The sequence below is a fragment of the Perca fluviatilis genome, chromosome 12, assembly GCF_010015445.1.
Source record: "Perca fluviatilis chromosome 12, GENO_Pfluv_1.0, whole genome shotgun sequence".
Lineage (NCBI taxonomy): Eukaryota > Metazoa > Chordata > Actinopteri > Perciformes > Percidae > Perca > Perca fluviatilis.
Genome location: NC_053123.1, coordinates 10,191,104 through 10,208,859, shown reverse-complemented (window position 1 = coordinate 10,208,859; position 17,756 = coordinate 10,191,104). Strand labels below are relative to the sequence as shown.

Below are 17,756 nucleotides of genomic sequence, written 5' to 3'. Positions count from 1 at the left end.
TTTTTCAAAAAAGCAAAACAAAAACGTAAATAAAAAGTAGTTAATGGGTCAATGAATACAAGACGTCTCACCCCCAAGAAACTGTAATGGGTCCGTTTTCTGGCCGTCAGAAGTGCGTTTAACCCTATGGTTTAACCCTCTTTATTGACACAGCAAAATGACCAAGAGTTAGTAGCCTATCACTAATAAAAACGAGTCAACAAGTCGTTGCTATCTAGCATTAAGACACAGGAGGGGGGTGTTGTGCTGTCGGGCGGATGGTTTATCTGTCTACGGGATGAAGGGAAAACTTTAATGGTGCGTTAACATTCACCTCGTAAATCTTGGTTCTGATTCTAGGAATTTATGTTTGTTCAATAAAATCCCCTCACCCCTTTTTTTTGGCAAATATTGATTTTTTTTTGTTTAGCTATACGATTGCTATTACTTACATATGCTAAACAAAATAGTTTAAAATCCTAGCAAGTCTAGCCTACCCTCTGGCCCAAGGAAGGTTTGGGCATATGATTTAATGCTGTTTGGATGGGAGGTGCAGTATTATAAATGGCTGGTGCTTGGCGAGGTTACAGTTATGGAAAGCTTTTGTGTGGAAACACAATCACGGTGGGAGTCCTGAAGCGCTTCATGTGGCCAAACAAATATTTCCGACAACATTTGAAAGCATCACAGCCCCACCTCCCCCGCGCTGGAGGTGATTAGGGGACGCTGGACTAGCCCAGAGACGCCGCTCCAGCCACTCCCTACGCCCGGCGGACCCTGCGCTCTCAAGTCCATCCAGAGCTCCTTTCAAAGTGCTGAGAGATCCAGATGAGAGCCGCGTTCCGCCTCGTCCAGCACAGCAGACACGAGTTCAACTGAAGGCAGCGGCGAAGGGCTGAATTCAGGAGCCACTCCACACTTGGAGAAACACCTCTGGGATCCTACTTTTTTCCGCAGAGTGGATTTAGGACGAGGGGGGGGATCAACTCTTGCAGAGATAAGAGGCAAGTTTGACATCTTCTGTTTGCTACTTGGCTAGTTGCTGAAAATGTAACAACCGCGAGTCCATTCTCAGCCTATATGGTTTTGGGGTCATATTTGTGAACACCGTTGCACTCGCTTGCAACTTTTCTCCAAAGTTAACTTTGCATTGTGTTTAGACCGTCCGCTTCCCCAACTCATTCATTCCTCCTCACTTCGTGCAGGAGGGGGTTGGGATTTATTTATTTTCTTCTTCTGTTTATCTTTCTTTTCTTTGTGTAGGCTGAGGATTGAAATGGTTGGAGGATAAAACAGGTTGGACTAGTAAGCCTGTATGTCCGAGTTTAGTTTCGATGTTTGTCTTCTTTCTTAACCCAAACCGAGGCTGATTTAGCATTTCCGATTGCTGTCGCTAATTGCATACATCTGCTGGTTTAAGCACCATCTTTGTCATTCAAGAGTCCGTCCAACCACTGCAGTCCCCTGCAGGACAGCAGCACATGTGTGTGCCAACTCTCAGAAACTCATTCAGAGTTCAGTCTTTTTCCGATGGCGCTGTGATAGAGTAGGCCTACAACGGCAAATGCTCGCCTATCATCACACAACTGAATGAACAACGTGTGAATGGCAAGCTCTCTGTGGAATGGGCGTTTTCAGTCAGTTGTGTAGAGTAGGGCTGAATGAAAACAGTAGCCTACGTTCTTGATCGCCACGTTGGGATCATTCAAAGTAAAGTTGAACCGATTTCATGAAAATGCTATCCTTACGTTATGCGTAGGCCTGCCCTATGATCTAGGGATCACACGCGGATGTACGACAGGCTGTACAAAAATAAGATCAATATGGCCAGATTTAAACTAACTGAAGGTGGGTTTAGCCTCCAGTACGCCCGTCGCTGACTGGAATAACTTATAACTGCTCAGCATGGACTGCATGAATAAAAACTATTCACCTCTCTGAGAAACATCCTCGAGTTCCTTCTTGTCAGAGTTGGCCTGCTTTCTTTCTGCTGGGATCCCCCTGTGGGATCCAGCCTGGAACTTATAAAATCAAACGAGGAGAGGAATGCCTTTTATTGGAAGACAACTGTAGGCCTAGTAGATTTTTTTTTTTTGGGGGAAGCTACACTACAGTATTAAATACACTGATGGCATTAGATACAAAAATAGACTAAATAATTATAATATAGAAGACATGTTGCTGTAAAATCGCCATCAGTGGTGTAGGCTACGTGATACGCAGGCATATGCAGTTGGCCTATACACACTAAGAAAGCCCCTGGATTTCCATATACCCACTTAAAAATGCTCAATGACACACAACATACTTTCTATTATATATATTTTTTTACATATTTAGAATTGTCATCTGTGTTTAGGCTAAATAAAGGTATTTCCACAGTAAATTGGTTCATAAAAGTGTATCCGAATGCAGGAAATGAAGTCTTTGATGCTCAAAATTGTCCCATTCTGGCCCATATATACATATACGGTACAGTATACCCACTGCAATACATTATACTGCACCACTACATGTAATGTCTTTGTTTCTGTAGAATAAATCAAATGTGTCTGCATTTTCTAATTGCAAACAGCAACTGTGATAGATGTTTTCAAATGTGAGTCAAGGCCTGCAGAAACTGCTGATTGCACTCAGTCTAAACAGAGGCTTTACCTTGGCTTTTTCTCTTTTAGCATGAAGCAGTTGAAGTCAAACTATGAACACTGACACATATTTAGGCTACAGTATACACACATTAATGCTGCTGATGTATTGGGCCACAACTGATGATTCAAAACATGTTACAAACTTGCAGTCTTGTTCCGCTTTAAATGTTCTGGGTTGTCTTTTGATGCCAGATTGATTCTATGCTTGGCTCTGCTTTGAATCCTTAACCCCCAATTCCATTTGTGAACTTAAAATCCCAAGAGGATCAGATAAGACCTTCTTTTTTTTTTTTTTTTTTTGTTAAGGATTGTATCTTTCTCTTTGTGGTTTTCCACAAATATGTCCCGCCTCTCTTGGCCAGAGTCTCTCTTGGGAAGCCAGATGGGAACTTTATTACCCGCGCTGATCAAACAAACAGTGATGTAAGATGACTGTGAAAGGTAGTGTGTGGCAAGCCTTCAGAGTTGCACAGACTCCTGGAAAAAGTAACAACTGTTTTAGCTCAGACTTGGAAACAGTCAGTGTGTGTGGGACTGTTGGCTTCTCTAGGAGCTCTCCTCAGTGTAAGCTTGTTGGCCGGCCTGCTTTGAGTTGCATCAGTGTTTTCTCAATGTGCCAAAAAAGCCTCTTCATGAACACTTTTGGGTGAGATGCAGTGATCTAATTGGGTGTGTGTAGAGGACCAAAGCCCCCCGGCCAGTGCCATGGTGATGGATATTGTTTGCACTTGTCTGCCCGTGCAGCTTAGCGTAGCGAGGCGTGCGCCTTGTGTTCACCCTGCATCAACCGAGGTGGACAGGGGCACACGTACAGCCCCACTGACTACACCACGAAAAGCCTTCAGCAGCCTCTGTTACAGGATTTTTCTAAAGCCAGGAAGCATCCAAAGTCCTGTGAGTGATATGTAGTTGCATCTCCAATTCAGTGAGTTTGTTCACTGAATTTTTTTCACCAGATTTTTTTTTGGGGGGTTCTGTTGCTTTATGCGACTTTTGAGTTGAAAGGGTAAATCACACATTGCCTTCCAGTCCAATATCCTAGCAAAGAACATTCCCCTGTGCAGTTTGACTCGTAACATTTTCCACCAATTCAACTTAAGTGCTTAAACTCTACGTGTCTAAGTCTCCCCGTGGAGCTAGAGTAATAACGCTGTACATTTTTCATTCAGCTCACTGTTGCTTTGTTAAGTCCACTGCATCTGCTTTCTCCATTCATTTATGGCAAACCAAGCCAGACCAAGCGTTTGACTGCCCGCCATAGCTGCTAATGCAGTGAAAATTGTAACCTTGCAGGGTTCTCCTGCGTGAATATATTCGTTTGATAAGCGGTTAGGCCACTTGAGAGCTGTTGTACTCCTAAAGCGCAACCGCTTGGACACTGAGGATCCAGAAGAGGACCGGTGACCATATAACTGTGCAAACTAGAAAGTCAAAAGGCAGGGTATTTATAAAAATAAAAAAAAAACTCCACCATATATCTTTTTTTTTTCTTCTTCTTCTTTTTTTTTTTTCTTCAAAGCTTTTCAAGTGGACTGTGTGCATAGATATGAGCATGCTTTATGTTCTGTAGGAAATGGCATTTCACAGTTTTCAAACAGTTGCCTGTCACAAGCCATTTGGAGCTGCGAGTGTGAAAAGGTACCTCAAGTACAAAGTTAACTGTGACTGGTTTCATGATGCAAGTTGATATCAGTGGTAATAGGCCCATAGCTTTTCACCTGGTCACCTGTTTTTTTTTTGCAGTGTGTGTTCATACTACAAAGGAAAATAAAAAGTGCATAATATGTCTTAGCACACTTATGCTCCATTGCTTATGAAGAGAAAGAGGATATGACAAACATTCATCTGCTCCATTTGTTAAAATATAAAAATGCACAAAGATTTAAGATTAAAACTCAGTTCTATCTATCTATCTATCTATCTATCTATCTATCTATCTATCTATCTATCTATCTATCTATCATGTCAGATCACATTGCTCATAATAAGAAGCTAATAAAGAAAATATGTCTTCAGGGCCTTTTTTAAAAGCGAACCCATCATACAGTTGTTCCTGTCAGTCATCTGGTCTCTTTTCGATCAAGGTTTTGTATGCTTGGAGGATTGATTATGGTATGGTTGTTTTGATCCTTCTGTCATTTTGATTGCCAGCTGTACGCTCACGTTTTGCAAATTGACCGTGCTCTCCGCTGTCGGAGCTGTCTTGTAAATAAAGCGCAGTGTTTGTTTGGATTACAGGTTTATGTTTAACCAGGCTGGGAGGTTGTGTTAGGCATGAAAGCTCCATTTGACTCGCAAATGCGTGCACCTTTTTTGACAGAAGATGGAAATCGTAAAATCAGCAGCCGGTAAGCGCAAGTTGTGTCAGAGGGGTTTGTTCAGTCTTTTAGTGTGCCTGCGAGCGGCCTGCCAGCTTGTCCGTGTGCCAGCCTTTGCTCACTCGCTCTCGCGCAGATCTGCACGTGGAGCCGTGTTGAGGTCTCTGGCTTCCAGGTCACTTTCTCAGGCAGCATCTCGCTCTCCGTCCTCTCTGTTCTGTTCTGGCCTGCTCTTTGGCACAGCCCCATGCCCTGCTGCTGCTCCAGTAGAGAGGGCTTTAATCTCCTTCATTGCCTGCACCCTGTGATGTTGTGACTCGCCTACCTCCTGACAAGGCCAGCCCAATCTGCGGTGGCGGTGGGGGGGGGAGGGGGTTTACAGGCCATTACGCTGCATAATGCCTTTTTTATTATCATTTGTTTGCAGAGAGACGCCTCTTATGTTCTTTCAAACAACCGTTCCCAAGGTAGAATGACGCCAATCATCTCTCCGTGTAGCTCACACAATGACCACTTGCTTTCTCACACACCACATGACATTGTAGACTGTAAGCTTGCCTTGTTGATCATGATGAAAATATTGTATTGATGGCCACTGATTATTGGCTCCACTTTCTGTGTATTTTCACTACTTGTGTGTTTTGCGTGCATGTGAGTGCCAGCATGGCCTTTTTGACCTTTTTGGTTGAGTGACTTTTCTCCTTGCTAAAGGACAGAAAAGAGAACGTGGCGTCACGTCTAGGGCCTGTAAATAATATATGTACATTTAATGGTGTTTTTATTTTATTTTTTTTCACGTTTTCCCTCGTAGCTTGATCTGGCCGGGAAATCTAGGTCAATGTCAGCATCAGGAAGCATGGGGTGTCTCAAAAAAATGGTGGTGACATATATTGAAATCCCCAGGGTCCAGTCCACCCATCACACACAATCTCTCACTCGTGTTTTTTTTTTTTTTTTTCCTTCTGTTGAGCAACATGGCTCTTCTAAATAAAACACTTTAATCTGTAGGAATTATAGTTCACACTCTAATTTAAAATTTAACTTCTGTAATTTGTACTGTACGTAGGAACAAAACCTCCCCGTACTGACATTTAAGTTGTGATCTAGTGGATTTTTTTTTTTTCAGCAATGCTGCACGTTGCATGACATCAAGGAGAGGGGGGGAGTTGTTTAGTGCCAGCCCAGCAGCAAGTATTATGTTGAATTTATATTGCTGATAGTAGATGCTGGCTAATAGTAGAGAACCAGGAAGTCCTAGCAAAAAGTAATTATAATGGAATCCTATTGTAACACAGATCCAACCATTTGAAATGTTTTTTTTTTTTTTTTTTAAACAGAAATCTAATGGATGCATAAGGCCAGCACTTAATGTCCCAAACTTAAATGTGTATACTCCCATCTGACATACATTCAGAGGAGGGTATTTGACCATAAGTTTCACTACATCACTGATTCACGAGATTATGATTTAAGATTAATAGCAGCTAAACCATGTGGGCACATGCGATGCTTACCTCCTAAACGTGCATCAGAGAGATTTAATCAATCTCTCTGATGCAAAATGCATCAGAGAGATTGATGAAGCAGCAGACTTCTAATCCACTTCTGAGAGTCAAAGGTTCATACTAGAGTCACTTTAATTTAGACCGATAACATGAGTGTAGGCTAATTTAAAAAAAAAAAGTGTCTACAACCCTCTAAAAAAAAAAACAGTTTTAGCAACATAGACTGGTTGGTTATATTCTTCATCTCTCCACCACTCAGTACTGAGATAATCCCCCCCCCCCCCCGAGTTTAATCAAGACTGTCAGGTTTTTCTCTCATTCTCCCGCTTCGGATCCAGCACAACGGTTAACAGCAGGCAGCAACTATTATTAATGGGATTGTGTCACTGGCTGCCTAGAAGCCAGTTCCAAATCTGGGGTAGTGGGTTATCAGCTGAGGTCACGCAGCATCCAGGCTGCAGACGGATGCAATATGTTGTTGGTCAGAATAGCACGGGCACTTAGGCGACATGGACACATACTGTTCTCCCCCAAGTCATTAAAGGCTTCAGCATCTGGTTTCACTAAGCAGTGGGCTGTGTCCTTTTCGACTGCTGTTTGTTCACACCAAAGAGTAAACTCAGCACTTTCACTGTAGCATGGCTATGCACTTCCTGCCAGGCGGTATTAAGTCTGCAGAAGCTGGTTAGTTAACTACTTTTTTTTAGTAATTTGATTTTACCAATATTGATTGTGGCTGTCCCTGGCTAATACATTCATCATCTGCCGCTCTCAGGATGACCAATATTACATAATGGCCATGACTTGTTTCAAAATGTGAGTGTATTTACATGCAAGTGAAGGTACATGTAAAATTCTTACTCTAGGAATCTATCTATAAAGTAATGTAATGCTCTGTTGTGCATACAGTAACAAAAATCTGGACTGTTGTAGCAGAGCCGCAGCATTTTGATGCACCACCGATAACATGGCCTATGTTGTGAGATCACAGAGCAGGTGATTGGTGTTCCATCCCTCTGCAGCTATGTAAAAAGGAAATAACTTGATTTAAAGTAGCGTTGCAGACAAACAAAGCAGCTGCTAGACATGAGCCGTCGCTGGGAATGTCTTGGCACAGTGCCACCAGAGCGCCATAGTGCATTAGTCGGCATGCACAAAGTAACAGACCTCACTGGACTGGGTTGAAAAGTAAGCACATATTTCTCCCCCCTACGTTGTACATGCCTGAGTTGTACAACGAGTTGAGATGGAGCTGTTGCAGCCCATTTTTAAAAAGGTCTTAATTGCAAAAGAACATCAATCATGTTTCAGCAGTCTGCCCCCTCTGTCTCAGCCCACCTTTTCAAAGATTTTGTTTTCATGCTGAGTGTGAGAGTGAGTGGTTTTGGAACTCGAGTCTTGCCTCCCACTAGGAGCTGGGCAACTTATTTATGGGCCAATAACATTGTGCCCTGCAGGGGAACAGGAGCCAGGGGAAAAGTGAAGTGGAAGTCTACACAGGGAATCCATTTTTATTTTTTCAGGAACGTCATGCTGCTCCGAAGTTGCTGCTAAAAGTAGATTTTGACAGCTGATAGAGGGTTATGTCTTGGCGACAAAGTGTGTTGTTCTTTTGTGCTAAATTGTTTGTGCTTTGAGTCGTCCTTTTTTGGCTGTCGGACAATTGTTTCAGGTCACATACTGTATTATCCTCTGATCCAGTCGGTTTAATGCCCCCCAAACACGAACTTCCCACTTCACATCTGTGGCTGCATTATCAGATATCTGTGTTATATCAATCTATGCAACATTGGTTACACTTTACATAAGAGTGACATGACACTGTCATGAACGTGTCATAAACGTTATAAACAGTCATAAACGTTAATGACGTAACGCTTCTGTCATTCGGTTTTTGTCATGACAAGTTAGGGTTCATGTGTTCATGACGGTGTCATGTCACTCTTATGTAGATACCTTCAAGTAAAGTGTTACCGCAACATTTTATTTTCGCCCAGCGACACCCTCATTGTCATCATGCGTTTGCTAATTTCAGGGCTTCTTCTAATTCCAATTCCCAGCACTGCTTTATTTATTTTAAAGGCTATCTAAAACCGAGTGCGTGATAGATATGTAGCGAGCTTTGCCATATTTTGTTTATTCTGTACCAGCCAGTGTCTGTTTCTGGTTATGCAAAAAAAAAAAAATCTGTGCTAAGAGAGCAGTGAACAATAGATGACTACATGTCCTGATCTATTAGCCTGTTGTGGAGATCCTGTCACAACAGCAGACATTGGGTTTTTAGTGCAGCAAAGCCCTGTGTCAAGGCCCTGAATGTATCGTAGGCCCCTCTTTTATCTCTGGCCCCATAGCGTTGGGATTACTGTCCCAAAGGAGATGGAAGGCAACACAGGACAGAAAACTGCCACCCCCAGCAGTGTCTTTGTCATGGTGCACTCTGGGCCGGATCCTTTACCAGCCCCAAATATTATATTGCTGCAACAAGCAAGACTGGTGCAGAAAAAGCCATGACGCCGTTTACTGTTTTCGTGGCTATTTCTTTGAATTATAAGAAGTCCTGAAACGGGAGCAGATTCCAGCTGAGCAGACACCCAGAGGTCAAGGACAAAGTTCCTTAGTTATGTAATAGCCTATGGGACGTTCTCACATGCCACGGGACTGGATAGCCAATCAAAAGACCCCGCTCCTCCCCGGGAGTCAAACCACTGCTGTCCAAACATGTCCACCCCGGAGTTTATTTGCATTGGCTAAGTTTAGGGCTGCTTATTTTCCGATCAGAGAATGGCTCTTAAAAAACTTTGTCGGGCCTGACAAATAATGGACAACCAACACAACTGTGTGTGTGTGTGTGTGTGTGTGTGTGTGTGTGTGTGTGTGTGTGTGTGTGTGTGTGTGTGTGTGTGTGTGTGTGTGTGTGTGTGTGTGTGTGTGTGTGTGTGTGTGTGTGTGTGTGTGTGTGTGTGTGTGTGTGTGTGTGTGTGTGTGTGTGTGTGTGTGTGTGTGTGTGTGTGTGTGTGTGTGTGTGTGTGTGTTTTCGTTCGTGTGTTCGGTGTTCTATTGCACCACTAGTGGTCCAAAACCTCAGCAGGGTACTTTTTTTTTTTTTTTTTTTTTTTTTCTTTATTTACAGTACGTGTGATGTAACTCTTCCTTCTCAATGTTTCTTGCAGGGGGGGACACCTGCAGCCAAAATGGAGGTGAAGACGTCACTTCTAGACAACATGATTGGGGTCGGCGACATGGTCCTCCTAGAACCCCTGTCTGAAGACTCCTTCATCGAGAACCTGAGGAAGCGCTTTGACCACAATGAGATCTACGTAAGTCTACCGCTGACCGTGTCAACGTAGCTGCACCTCATTTGAGTAGTAGTGCAACAGTACTGCTTGTCCCGGCTTCCAAAGACGGATCCAGACGGCTTCCCCAAGGAAACGTGCGGCGACTTTTCATAACTCTATTGTTCTTTCATTCCCTCGCTCATTTTAGTCTTGGCCCCAGTGGCACAGATACAGAGACCACAGTAACCAACCAATCAATAAATCACATCACCAAGGAATGTAGATGATGCCTTTTTAAATGAGGCATGAAATCCAGAGCTCAGGGACAAGAAGGGGCTGGAAGGCTGGCTGGCTAATCTCTAGAAGAAAGGGGGGTTGTTGAACCATCATCCCTTCATCAGGCAATTGGTTCTGGGCTTTGCGCTGTGGCACTCCGTGGTACTTCTTCCCTGCAGGTCAGCTGCTCCCGACGTCAGCCAAGATGATTACAGCTCTGCTCTGGTTCCTGTTGGCTCACAGGGACCAGGGCCCGAGGGATGATGTCACCTCATATAGCGATGATTGCCGTAGCGACCCGCTAGATATTTTGCCCGAGATGCAGCCCACATCCTGCTGTGGAATAGGAATGATGCTTTTACATTTCAGATGCCCTCAATTTTCTGTCCTAAACTGTAAGCTCCGAGATTTTTATTTCCTGTGTCGTGCTGACCTAAATGTTGTGGAACTAGTTAAACATGCCCTGTTGTGCCTTTTTTTTTATTTGTTTATGGAATATACGCTCCTTCAAGAGGTGCAAAATCATATTTCCCGCTATTACCTAGTTTAGTCCTGGTTGCCATGAAGTGAAAGTAAAAGTGGCGCGTTCACGGAAAGGTAAATCGCATGGCTCAAAGTCTATAATGGAAGCTTTTTGGTGGCACAAGCTGCCCCTCAAGAGTGATGACCAGGGAAAGCACTAAAGCCTGTACTTATCCAATAAATCTGTGGTGTACAGTCCTTGCCTGTGAATGTATTTTTCCCTCATGTGGCTTCATTCTTTACAAATGGCCCCAACCCCAAACTATCATATGACAGCTCACAGCCGAAGAAACATGGCTTTGTTTTCCAGAGGGACAGCGCGTCATGTATCCAATAGCTCTGTGGAAAATCAAAGGGAATGAAAATGTCCCTGTTAACTGATGCCCTGCTTCTTATGTCAGACTCTTGATCTTTTTCTGAGCAAGATAAAAAATCAATGAGCGTTTCTTGCATGTTTATTTAATTCCTGAAGCCCTCTTTGTTTTTAACCATTAGCTCTGTGTTACTCGCATGTTTGAGTCCCTCTTTTCCTTCAAACCAGAACTGTGGCAGGATGATCAGTGCCATTCTTTATCCCAAATGGATTCTCTAAAATTGTAACTATCATCTACGCCCTTTATTTTTTAATGACAAAGGAAAATATCAAGATACCTACATGTTTTGTACATAATTGCTGAGGTTTCAGCCCCACGCATTTTTTTTTTTTAATTACTCATAACCCTAGATCCTAAAGGTCTTTTTCACACCAAGTCCCAATCTTTCACATAAGCACCTGCCAATTTTGTAATAAACAAGTCCTATCTATGCTGTCTTGTACACAGATTTCCAAACTGTCATGCTAAAGTGTTTTTAGGATTTTTAACATTGCTGCTGAAAAAAATGATTAATTAATGTCGCTGTTGGGCAAGTGATGTATCATCCACGCAGCTATAATTTTAGTGACTGAACAGATGGCATATTATAACGAGCAGGACAGCAGGTGTAGAAATGCAAAAAAAAAAAGGAAACCATAAATGTTTTGTAGTTTGTTTGTTTTTTTGTCATTTTTAATGTGCTTTGTGGTTTTGGTCAAGAGAACACCCACATTATCACGTGGTACTTTGTTTACATTGCACACACTCCCTTTGTTATCCGTCCTCTGCACTTGAAAAAGCCTTGTTTTGCCTCCGCTGGGCTATTGAACAGGCAACTGTGGGAGGCTGTGGCGTTGCCACAGGGAAGGCCATGCTCCACTCTTGTCAGAGTGGGTTATGCAACAGCCATTACCATGGAAAGCAAAGAAAATGTTTCAGGTTGAGGTTTGAAAGTGCTCTCTGGGTTTTGAGCGTAGGAGGATGTGGAAGATGATTGCTGGTTACATTCACTTTCAGATATGTGTTAATACCTGTGCGAATGTTACATAAAGGTGTTTTTTTTTTATTTTTATTTTTTTATATGAAATGTGAAACCGAAAGCGGTGCTTTTTTTATGTTTATTGATGTTTGATTAAAACCCCACTGCTGATATGTTAGATGTCTTGCATTGTAATTACATTTTATGTAATTGACAAGTGCTACAATGTTTTTAATAGGAAGCAAATCATTTTTTTTTTTAAATTATTCAGTTTATTTTGAGTTGTAGGTGTTACATAATGGGCATGTCAAGCATTGGTATGGCAGCATGAATACTTGCACACATTACTAAAACCCTCCTTCAGCATCTTGACCACTTCACAGTCTGTGTATACTGCCCAGCCCACAGATTCCATAAAATCTTCCTTGTTTTTACATGTCTTTAGTTTCACTTCAGGCATTGCGTGCCTCGACAGTGCATTAAGAATACCCAGCTGGGAAAAGCTGACGGCGGCAGAATTCCTCCCACCTAGACTTAGCAATTAACACCCAAAGGGATAGAGGGGAGAACAAGTTGTTGGAGCCAGTCTGTGTTAATCAAAAGAAGGTGGACCCCTGCTAACGGTTTAGTTTTTTTCTTCTCCTTTCAGACATACATTGGCAGTGTGGTGATCTCCATGAACCCCTACAGGTCCCTGCCCATCTTCACGCCAGAAAAAGTGGAGGAGTATCGCAACAGGAACTTCTATGAACTTAGTCCACACATGTGAGTCCGCCTCCCAAGTCTCCTCCAAAACCACCTAGTATCCATGTAAATGTCATGTCCTGCCTAAGGCTCAAGCACTTAGCGTTTGACAGTGAGGTTTTCAATTTGGTTTCTTTTTTCTTTTCTTTGTTGCCGTAATTAAGAACTGCTGAGGATGGCACTTCACAAGGCTTTGTTAGTTTGAATGTTTTGAGCAGGAACTGTCATCTGTCCGTTTGAAGATAGACAGTGTATTGCAAACCACTGTAAGGATTATCAATTTGGTCCCAGTGATTAATGAAGGGGAGTAGGGAGAGGGGGGCTGAGATCAGAGGGACACTAGCTCTTGCATGGAGAGTCAGTCTGGTGCTCTTGCCGGCCATTCAGCACTGTGGCATGCCATCTGTCCATTGGCAACATTAAGTCAGCGTTGCTGTGTGGCTGCCAAGAGAAAACAAAGCCCGCCACTCGTCAATTAGCCTGCTGTGTCTCCAGGCTGCAGCAAAACCCCTCCGAGAGACGGACTCAAAGAGCGAGAGTGCCCTTGTCCCAGAACAGACATACTCCCTGCAGACAAAAGCAAGATCCTTGCTTTACTTTACAGCCAGCTTTACAGAACTGGCATGAAACAGTTTCAGGCCGTTTTGCCCCCCCTTTTCTCCCGTTAGTTGTACAGTGCCTGTCTCTCCCCTCTTTCATTTTGTATTGTGGTAGAGACTGCTGGTGTGTATAAGGAGGTTTTCCCATGGTCAGCTACTCGGTGTACTGTTTTAAAGGAAGTCATCAAGTTTTTTTTAGGAGGTGTTGTGATTTACCTGTTGAGCGATGATAACTAATTTACAAGAAATTCCCCTTTTTTTTTTTTTTTTATAAATAAAAATTCTGTTTTTGCTATGTGCTTTTGTTGGCTTAAAGCTGGGACATGTGCTGACTGTGCTCTGGTAAACACAGCTCATCGGACAGACCAGCTTGGTAATTAATGCCTATAAAGAGAGATATTGCACTGGAAGTGGATAAAGAAGGTCTCTTGTCATTTAGTTCTGTAAAGCCTGCCATTTAACCAATGTTGTGCAAAACGCATATGCCCACATGTTCCCAATCTGTGAACTCTGATCATAACCAAACATGTACGTTGCTAGATGGATAACCCAAGGATTGTTAATATTGGAGCATTTTAAACAACGTTGCTGTTTGGCAGTGGACAAGCATTTTCAAAAATGGTCACTGCGCTTAGCATTACCACGAGATAATTTAGATAGTTACCGAAGGCTAAAGGGTAAATAGCCAACAATTTGTCCATGTCTTTGCAAGATCGTTTTCATACCGGACGTGAACTGAAACCAGTGACTGCCTTAGAAGAGCAGTGATGAGGATTTATATGAGCTGGACGTGCAAAAAAACACATTGGCATGGTTCGTAAAGCTGCTAACTTAAAGCTCTTGACTAAAACTTGACCGATGTAATGCTTGTTGCATAATCCATCACCTTCTAAAGTGGAACCAGCTGCAATAGAATACACAACCTGTACAGACTAGAGGCATATAGAAAGAAGCCTGCAACGTCCTTCTCTGTTCTCAACTTCTGCATCTCTAGTGTCCGATGACATGGTTACATTTGCAAAAAGAAATTATTTTCTATTGACTGAAATGAACATCCTCTAAACATGTTGAAAATCATCTTACCATTACTCTGTAAGTAAAGAAGATTAAGCCCTGTTTAATAGGACCGGCTCTTGTAAAAGAGGTAAAATGCCAGTCAAAGGCAGATTGTTTCAACATGCTACATAAATTGATCTTAATCCTCCGGTCAGGCCATCTGGACCGAGCTTTGTGGCTTTGCATTGATCATCCACAAGTAATATTAAACCCTCAGTCCTGTCATAGATGTCAGCACAGTTATTTTCAACTCCATGTCATTTTTGGCAAACAAAATGACTCTACTTTAATTCATTATTTTATGTATTCTGTCTAGAGATTTGAGCAGTCTAATTAAACGATGAGAAGCGAGACAGCAATTTTGATCTGGGTGTTAAATGCACATAACCCTGTGACCTGTTTAGCATCAGTTAGCACAACAACTAGCAAGGAGAAACAGCTAGCATGTCAAAGGAAAAACGCATTCTTCACCTCCAAACTATTCTGTTTGTCTTGTATCTTGAGAGCTAGCAATATACGTTACAAATGCATCCAACATTGAGCTTGATCAACGTTAAGCGAACGTTAGCAACTTCACTATGTAGCCTACTGCTTGTGTAAGCTAACTCCTCCTAAAATTACAATGTCTATTTTAGTTCCACACAGAGACAACATTTGGAGTATGCCTTTTTATTTTTTTAATTTTATTTTTTAAATACATTAAAATGTATAAGCATTGAAGCAGCTGGATAGTTGCGGTTTGGTAACATATTTGGATGTTTGGTTCTGGTATTCAAAGCAGAGTAGCGAGCAACTAAGCATCACAGGTGAATTAAATGCATGATGTCATGTCTCAAATACAAGCCAAATTTTTTTTTTTACTTTACCCTATACGTTACAGCTCACTTATCTTCACATTGATTTGGGTACGTTATTTCAATGCCACAGTAAATGCAAAGCAAGAACAGTAAATGCATCTATGAGACACATCAGAGTTCTGTAAATCAGTCTAAAAAAGTGTTCATGAGAATCAGCCTTAGCTGTATGCTTTAGCTATAGCTGTAGTCCTACAGCTTTGCTGCTATACACTGCAATATTTGAATTTTGAGCAAAGCAGAGGAAAAAAAGCATACTGAGATAACATACATTTAACATATACAAACTTTCTTTTCTTTTTTTTTTTATGAGCGCAACAAAATTTGATTTGAGCTTAATGCTTACTTTTAGAAGATGAGGTGATGATGAAATGTTTTAAAATAAAACCGACATCCTGTGTCCACTCAATATTTTTTGATTAAAAAAAAAACAAATGACTTCCAATTTCTGGTGATGTTTCCAAAGCAGGAAGTTTCTGTTTTTCATGACCCTGTTATTTTTGCATGGCTGAGCTTTAACTGACTGAGGGGCATTATTAGCGCATTGACTGAAGGGGATCAGTGTTGGGCTTTAATTAAGGTAACAACAGGGGGTCCGAGGAATCTTCCTCTTCCTGTCTTTGATCCTCATCAGACACTTGAACAGTATAAAGTTAGCAGCTCAGAACAGGTTGCATCGGTCAAGGTCTAGTAGGTCACCGGGATGTTTGGATTTGCCATAGCCCACATCATAAGTTGTATGTTGTCGCAGGAAAGATAGTGTTGGGACACGTCACATGATTGTTTGGTCAACACCATGTCAGAATGTCACAAATCTTTGTTTTCTGTAATTTCTGGCAGAACAATGTGCCTATGTAGTCAGCCCCACTGTAAAACACTGTCCACGATGGCAACATGTCAGCTGATGAGTCAAACACATGCTGTCCCCAAAACAATCGCTGGTCCTCTCTGTCCCAGAACACATAGCACAGTCTGTGCATGAAAGTTTATTCATTGTCTAACTTGGGGTTGTCTTAAGCATCCTGGATAGCATGTTTGGATGAAATGAAAGATGGATGTATCTTAAGGTTATTGACCAAAGCCTGAGCAGAATTAGTTTTGCAAAACGTGTTGCTTTTTAACACTTGAGGTATCGACGTTTCATCATAATGTTGTGTTTTTGTATGAGCACAAGCTAAAGGTGTGTGTGTGTGTGTGTGTGTGTGTGTGTGTGTGTGTGTGTGTGTGTGTGTGTGTGTGTGTGTGTGTCCATTTCACACCTGCTCTTGTAAATCCCCAGACACATAGCGTGTGTGTGTGCGCATCAGCTGGAAGGAGAACTGCAGCTGGTCCTCTATCTCTAAGTTGTAGGCAGACTAATTGCCTGTTAAGTTACATCTTAATTAAAGTTATTGCAGATCAACACTGGTCTCTTGCCCAGGCCAGAGACCAGTACAGTACATATTGATCAATAAAGGAAAAGTCGGACAAACGATGTTTCCATGCAGTTATCAAGTGAAGTTTACCAAGACTGTGACAATATAGTGTACAGGATGTGATTCAGGTACATTTTCATCAACTGAATTGAAGCAAATGAGTCATCTTGCAGCAAAAACAAAACAAAGACACGCATCAGTGAGAATGCATGTGCCAACTACAGGAAGCATGTTATCAATGTAGATGGCAATATATTCAAATGATGTCAGGAAATTGTACCATTGATTGTACCAACATTTTTTCGCTACAGAACGTTTGTAAGAAATGTGATTTTGTTTTTCATTTGAAATATCCTAATCATCAAAAAAAAAAAGATGACCTGAATGTAAGAAGAAATGGCCCCTGGCTGGGCAGGTCTCTGGAAATGTGAATGAAAACTCTCCAGCTGGGTTACAGAGAGGACCACACGTGTCCATCATTTCCTGGACCAATTTAGCAAAATGCTGTCTGCCCAGATGAGGCGCCTCATAATTAACTGGCAGGTGTTTTCCTCTCCTCTACACAAAGTCCAAGCATTAGAGATGAACTAATTACTGGCCTTTCTCCATGCACAGCAGCATTACAGATGGCCTGAAGTCATCTTTTGTATGTCCCCTGCCACCCAAGCCTGTGTGTGTGTGTGTGTGTGTGTGTGTGTGTGTGTGTGTGTGTGTGTGTGTGTGTGTGTGTGTGTGTGTGTGTGTGTGTGTGTGTGTGTGTGTGTGTGTGTGTGTGTGTGTGTGTGTGGTCTCTAGCGTAGGATCATATTTCCCCACTAGAGCATTGGCTACAGGAGGGCATCACGACTGGCTAATGGAGCAAAGAGGCCCTGTGCAAGGCATATTTGTCAGGGTTTTCAGCTGTTAGCACATGGTTATGACAGCTTGACGTGTGTGTGGCAAGTAGGTTCACGCTAAAAAAAATAAGAACACTAACAATGTACCAATTAGTAGTAATGACGTGACTTATTTTGCTCTTATATATGTTCAGTAAAATAAAATCTCAGGCTGGGAGACTATTATCTCTGCAAACAATCATGTGACGTGCCACACCACTATCTTTCCTGCGACAACGTATGATGTGGGCTATGGCAAATCCAAACACCCCGGTGACCTACTAGACCTTGACCGATCCAACCTGTTCTGAGCTGCTGACTTTATACTGTTCAAGTGTCTGATGAGGATCAAAGACAG

General features: G+C 42.2%; 1 protein-coding gene across 6 annotated transcripts in view; it reads left to right on the top strand.

The window, feature by feature from the left end:
- Positions 1-697: 697 nt before the first annotated feature.
- Positions 698-17,756, top strand: part of myo1b (myosin IB) — a 64,880-nt gene continuing 47,821 nt past the window's right edge. For 3 of the 6 annotated variants that reach the window (XM_039817191.1, XM_039817190.1, XM_039817189.1), the window contains exons 1-2: positions 9,625-9,767; positions 12,505-12,620. In XM_039817191.1, the coding sequence (XP_039673125.1) occupies positions 9,642-9,767; positions 12,505-12,620 (242 nt within the window). In that variant the 5' untranslated portion in view covers positions 9,625-9,641. Of the gene's footprint in view, positions 984-9,620; positions 9,768-12,504; positions 12,621-17,756 lie in introns of those variants that run through there. The other 3 variants (XM_039817188.1, XM_039817187.1, XM_039817186.1) reach the window with 2 other exon arrangements.